This window comes from Uloborus diversus, unplaced genomic scaffold (assembly GCF_026930045.1).
Source record: "Uloborus diversus isolate 005 unplaced genomic scaffold, Udiv.v.3.1 scaffold_165, whole genome shotgun sequence".
Lineage (NCBI taxonomy): Eukaryota > Metazoa > Arthropoda > Arachnida > Araneae > Uloboridae > Uloborus > Uloborus diversus.
This window is the reverse complement of record NW_026558313.1, coordinates 157,002-163,956: the sequence shown is the minus strand read 5'-3', so window position 1 is coordinate 163,956 and position 6,955 is coordinate 157,002. Positions and strand designations below refer to the sequence as shown.

General features: G+C 32.9%; 1 protein-coding gene across 1 annotated transcript; it reads left to right on the top strand.

Annotated features, from left to right (window-relative positions):
• Positions 1 to 720: 720 nt before the first annotated feature.
• On the top strand, positions 721 to 3,101 carry LOC129233097 (zinc finger protein 32-like; the record flags this gene model as incomplete). The annotated part of the gene is given in 4 exon segments (XM_054867158.1): positions 721 to 851; positions 1,173 to 1,245; positions 1,636 to 1,906; positions 3,082 to 3,101. Coding segments are annotated over 4 exon segments (495 nt in total), but the record flags the coding sequence as incomplete, so codon positions are not given.
• Between the last annotated feature and the right edge of the window lie 3,854 nt (positions 3,102 to 6,955).

Here is a 6,955-nt window from a genome sequence, read left to right as displayed (position 1 = left end):
AGTTTGAAGTTTCATTTAAGAATGCATTCTAACAATAAGCCATATTCTTGTGCAATTTGTAAGAAATCATATTTTCGGAGTGACAGTCTCGGGAAGCATTTGAGGACACATACTGAAGAAAAACCATACTCTTGTGAAATTTGTAAGAAGTCATTTTCTCACAGTGGAGGTTTACAGAGCCATTTGAGGACACATACTAAAGAAAAACCATACTCTTGTGAAATTTGTCAAAAGTCATTTTCTCATAGTGGAAGTTTGAAGTTTCATTTAAGAATACATTCTGACGAAAAGCTATAGTCTTGTGCAATTTGTAAGAAATCATATTTTCGGAGTGAAAGTCTCGGGAAGCATTTGAGGACACATACTGAAGAAAAACCATACTCTTGTTAAATTTGTAAAAAGTCATTTTCTCATAATGGAAGTTTAAAAATTCATTTGAGGACACATACTAAAGAAAAACCATACTCTTGTGAAATTTGTAAGAAGTCATTTTCTCGCAGTGGAGGTTTACAGAGCCATTTGAGGACACATACTAAAGAAAAACCATACTCGTGTGAAATTTGTAAGAAGTCATTTTCTCACAGTGGAAGTTTACAGAGCCATGTGAGGACACATACTAAAGAAAAACCATACTCTTGTGAAATTTGTAAGAAGTCATTTTCTCACAGTGGAAGTTTACAGAGCCATTTGAGGACACATACTAAAGAAAAACCGTACTCTTGTGAAATTTGTCAAAAGTCATTTTCTCATAGTGGAAGTTTGAAGTTTCATTTAAGAATGCATTCTAACGAAAAGCCATATTCTTGTGCAATTTGTAAGAAATCATATTTTTGGAGTGACAGTCTCGGGAAGCATTTGAGGACACATACTGAAGAAAAACCATACTCTTGTGAAATTTGTAAGAAGTCATTTTCTCATAATGGAAGTTTAAAAATTCATTTGAGGACACATACTAAAGAAAAACCATACTCGTGTGAAATTTGTAAGAAGTCATTTTCTCACAGTGGAAGTTTACAGAGCCATTTGAGGACACATACTAAAGAAAAACCATACTCTTGTGAAATTTGTCAAAAGTCATTTTCTCATAGTGGAAGTTTGAAGTTTCATTTAAGAATGCATTCTAACAATAAGCCATATTCTTGTGCAATTTGTAAGAAATCATATTTTCGGAGTGACAGTCTCGGGAAGCATTTGAGGACACATACTGAAGAAAAACCATACTCTTGTGAAATTTGTAAGAAGTCATTTTCCCATAATGGAAGTTTAAAAATTCATTTGAGGACACATACTAAAGAAAAACCATACTCTTGTGAAATTTGTCAAAAGTCATTTTCTCATAGTGGAAGTTTGAAGTTTCATTTAAGAATACATTCTGACGAAAAGCTATAGTATTGTGCAATTTGTAAGAAATCATATTTTCGGAGTGAAAGTCTCGGGAAGCATTTGAGGACACATACTGAAGAAAGACCATACTCTTGTTAAATTTGTAAAAAGTCATTTTCTCATAGTGGAAGTTTGAAGATTCATTTAAGGATACATTCCATCGAAAAGCCATATTCTTGTGCAATTTGAGAAAAGTCATTTTCTTATAGTGGAAATTTAAAGATCCATTTGAGGACACATACTAAAGAAAAACCATACTCCTCTGAAATTTGTAAAAAGTCATATTCTCAGAGTGGAAGTTTAAAAATTCATTTGAGGACACATTCTAACGGAAAGCCATATTCTTGTGAAATTTGTAAGAAGTCATATTCTGGAAGTGAAAGTCTAAGGACGCATTTGATTACACATACTGAAGAAAAACCATACTCTTGTTAAATTTGTAAAAAGTCATTTTCTCAGAGTGTAAGTTTGAAGATTCATTTAAGGATACATTCCAACGAAAAGCCATATTCTTGTGCAATTTGTAAGCAATCGTATTTTCTTGTGTCAATGTTAGTATGTTTCCAAAACATACGTGTATGGCGGAAATTGCAGTGGATAAAGATCGATTTGAAAAGTGCTGCAAAGGACTTATCGAGTTCAACATCGCGAGCTTTTCGCCAAATTACCGTAATTTGCGAACATTTGAAATTTTCTTCTAATTTTAAGACATTTGCAGAATTTCTGCAAAATTCTATCTTGAGTTGGAAGATATTTGTGGAAAATTTCCAGTTTTTACTGATTATCGTAGTTCTGTAGATTTTCTGCACAGCAGTTTATGTAGATTTTCTGCACCTCTGTTTATGCAGATTTTCTGCTGAAATTTCACTGAAATTTGCAGAAGACTGCGGAAAAGTCAGTTTTCCTCTCACATATGATCAGAATTGTACTGCAGCTCAGGCATCTGTTCCGCGACGTACGTCTCAAATTTATTGGTATTCTGCTTTGGGGACAAGGGCTATCAAATAGAACATTTAAAACGGAAGAATTTTATGTAATTTAGATTTGTGAATACTATATACATCGTCTAAAAAATGTGTGAACAGCCTCTGTATTGTACAATGGACAGTTAACCTGACGTCACTGCTGGTCAAAAACGTCACTGCAATGCATTGTGAGAACTGCAGCAGATGAAAATCCGGTACTAGAGCGTATAATAACACTTGCTTTTGTACGGCTTATAAACCCTTCTTTCTGTTTAAAAATGAGATGTTTTTTAAATTTTTAAATAAGAAACGTTGTAAAAAAATGATGAACGATTCATTTGATACGAAACACTCTTTTAATTATCGTATTTTCATGGGTTTAAGCCTCTTTGGTTCCTCATCAGAAACATGGTGAAAACTCGAATTTTCTTTTTACTTTTCCCTCCTCTCGGCATTTTTCATGCAGTCATAAGTCTGTATAAGCCCTAGCATGTTATTATTTTGTTGTAATTCTTCAATTCCCTTAAGTGAAACATCTATTTTTGCATCCAGTAGGTATGAATCCAATTCCGTCCCATTTATGCAGTCTTTTATGCATATTTGAGGCAGTGCTGAACCCAAACAGCTTGACAGCTGACATTTTGGCTTTGTAACTCGTTTTGTTTTTACATTTGTATTTGATTGTTGTAAAAGTGTTGATTGTATTCTCATTATTGGTGTTTTTTAAATTTAGTGAACATGCTTATAAATTGAACATTACCGTTACATCAATTTTGTTTTAAGTACTAACTAGAAATTTTTTAAAACAAACTTAATCAAAAAAAGCCATTTTATTATTTTTTCTGATTTATTTGTACTTTTTGTAGTTATCTTTGTTTCATAAAAAATGTTGTATGTTTATAACATAATTAAAGACTGAAACTTCAAAAGTTTTCTGGATATTCTCGTGTTGTTTTCACACCGGTACACCAATGCAACAAATACGTTTCTGAAGCTATAAACTGCTGCTACAGCTACCCCGCCAACGTCTATTCTATTTTAGGTGAGAGAGGTCATTTAAGTAAAAACAAAATTTCTCTCAAAAACAAAATGATGCAAGTACAATTCCGGCACTTTGAGTAGCAAAATGAAATATCGTTGCGCAAACTTTACGTGTGTGACCTGCGCGTAAGATTGAAAACAGAAAAACGAGCTGATGACTTTCTTTTATTCCAATTTAATGATCATAGTGCCTCGGAGTAAGCAAAGAAAATGTTTTCGCTCCAAGTTTGTTGCGAATCGAAGCAAAGAAAACGTTTTATACACATAAATTTCCCAATGTTGGCAGTTTTAACCCAGAACAGGGGACGTGAGGTCTCAGAGACCGCTCGATTTAAAAAATTCTTAAAATCCGTGTAGTTAAGATACATTTCTGTAATTTTCCTCAGATTTTCTTTGAACTTTTATTGGCAAGGAGGAAAAAATAATTTTTGGACTTTGAATCGAAATACGAGTAGTTAAGAAGAGTTAGCAGTAAATAACTAACTCCTCGTAATGAAAATGAATATAATTTTTTATTATTGATTTCATTTTATGTGTTTAATATATACAGAACATTTTAGTACCAGAAAATTGATTATATCAAGGTATGGGAAAATTTTAGCAGCTCTTTAACTATTTGTATATCGCGTCGTGTTTCGAGGAATTATCCAGCCTTCATTGTCACTGGAACATCATTGGGTAACGTTTGTGAACATTTCAAACAACTATCAACCTCATATGGAATATTTTGCATCTCTTCAGCATAACGCGAGTAAGATAAATGTACCTTTATCTTCGGCTTTAGCGTTAAAAGCCTAATGTCTACTACTGCCGAAAATAGAAACACTGAAGGGGAGGTGGGGTCTCACAGACCGCTTCTAAAGAATGCAATGAAATTTAAATCAGATGCTCTTTAAAGATACTGGTAAGCAAGGGGGTGTTCAAGGTCACAAAACAAAAAGCTATTGGGAAAAAACATTCAATCGAACTGAAAATAAGATAGGGGTGATCGGCTGAACTTTTGAGCGATCTGTGAGACCGCACCTCCCCTGTTAAGGTTTAATGTGATTTAATGGTTAACTCTCGAAATATAGCCAAATTAAAACCAGATTTTTTTAAAAAAAAAGGCAAATTTGTCGCCAAGTTGGCGACAAACCTTGCCGACCAAAAGAATAGCGATATATTGCCAAGTGTTTGCCAAATTATATCAGCACTTGAGTTAGCATTGAAATTAGCAATGATTTTATCCCAAAAAAGTGTAAAAGACTCCTTTTATAACAACTGTATGCAACCAAAAGAGAAGGTGAGCAACTAGACACCACTAGGAATCTACGTACCAAATTTCAACATTCCAGGACATACTGTTTTTGAGTTATGCCTGATACATGCGCACATACATACGAACATACATATATACATACGTATATACGGACGTCACGAGAAAACTCATTGTAATTAACTCGGGCATCGTCAAAATGGGGCAAATCCACGGTGTCGGACGTAGAATTTGCCAATAAAGGTTCATATTTTTCAGAGTTAAAATGGATGAACTGAGCCAATTTTTTTTCTCAATACTTATGTATGTAGGAACAATATGAAAACTTATAGAATTTCTGAAAAAAAAAAATCAAACTATAAATATTAAAAATAAAAAACCTCATGGTGTCGGACGTAGATGACAGGGGAACTGAAAATTGACGTACGTTGAAAAAACCCAAGTTTCAGCTCAATGAACTGTTTTCAGATTTTTTGACTACTTGAATGTTGAAAAGTAAAGCTGAAATATGAATAATTTTTCCCTTTTCACCAAATTAATTCTTGGATAAATAGCACAAAATTTTTTTTCTTCCTTGGTGTCGGACGTAGAATGTGCAAAGCAGACAACATCCGACATGAAATAAACATCTTAAAAAGCTGTTTAACTCTTAATTTGTTTATGGAATTATATATTATGGTATTTTAAAGCACAAAAAAGGGGAAAATATGCATAACAGGAGTCTGTGCAGAATTTTTTCCAGGGCTCCATTTTTTTGTGAAAAATCAAATAATTTTATAAAAATTGAAATAATTTGAAACTAAAAATTTTATGCAAAAAGAATGTAGGGAGGGGGGGGGGGTCATGGCCCAAGTTATGTCATAGAACTTGTTTGCAAGGAATGTTTTTCAAGACATTTCTTTGTTTTTCTGACAGAATATTATTTTTCTGGGTGTTCTTGAGGGATTTTGGGGGGGGGGGGGGGGAGCAGGGGGGATCTCATTGCTTTTGGGCAGATGGACACCCCTAATGTATCAATATCTGTATACCATTCCAGGAAATTTGTGTTTTAAGTCTTCACTCATAAAATAAGGAAAATACTATAACGAGAACAAGAGAGATTAGACGGATTTTATCAAGTTTTTTTTTTCTTTGCAATCTCTATGTGAACAACAAAAAACTCAATCTCTAGCGTGAAAAGAAATGAAGGTTGATTTGTAGAATTTTAATGAAGAAAAATCTAACTTATTAACAAATAATAAGAAATTTGGATGTTGGTTACAAATTGTTGAAAACGAAACTGAACATTTCTAGGTACAAACAAGGGTTGTTGTGAGTTCACCAAAAATACCTGAGAGTTTTTAAGTGAAAACTGGGGAAGGGAGGAGTGTTATTTTTGAACTGAGAACCCTAATGCTTCTTAAATATTCATAATTTTATACATAACTACTTTAATCGCTATTGATAAACATATGAGACTCATTTCTTATCTTCAGATATTTTCCCCAGTCAAAATATTGTGTATATGTTCTTTAAATTTATGTTATTTAAAATATAAATATAAATACATAATTAGGCATGAATAGCGTGTGTGAATTATTTAATTTAACCAGGACTTATAAACCTAGTTTCAGTTAGGAAAATATTGGTGTCGGACGTAGAAATTTTTCTGGCCATATATTTAAGCAGAACTAGTTTTTTGAAATTTAATTTAAATGATTATTTTTAATTGCATATAAAATCTTTATTTGCAGACAAAATATTTTGTAAAAATCTCCACTCAGTTTTACATAATATAAATTTTCAGCAAATTTGGTGTCGGACGTAGAATTACAAAAATGCCTTATATGAAAAAATCCCTAAAAATTAAGTTTTGCAGTTAAACTGCAATTTTTTTGTATATAACTCTTCTAGGGAGTTCTGAGAAGCATATTTTAGAGAGAATATTTGAAAAATGCAACAATGCAAGTATCAAACAGCCATTCTTAAGTCGTGTAAAAAAAGTTACTCGTAAGAACATGATCATAACAACCTGATTTGAAACCTCAGAACTCTAATTAATTTTGCTTTAGTTGCAGATTTTTGTTATATCCATACACTTCAGATAATTACCTTTCCATTGATACCAAAATTGTGAGAAAAAGATTATTTTAAAATTCTGCCACCTTTTCCCCTTTTCTGTGGAATTGCCCAATGGATACTTCGGGTGTCTATACGTTCTAAGGCATATATCCACGTGTGGTCGGGTTGAAAAAAATAACTCAATATTCATTCGGGGGCGAGCAAAATGGAAATGAAGGCCGATTTTTGAGTGAAATTTTTTTCGCTACTA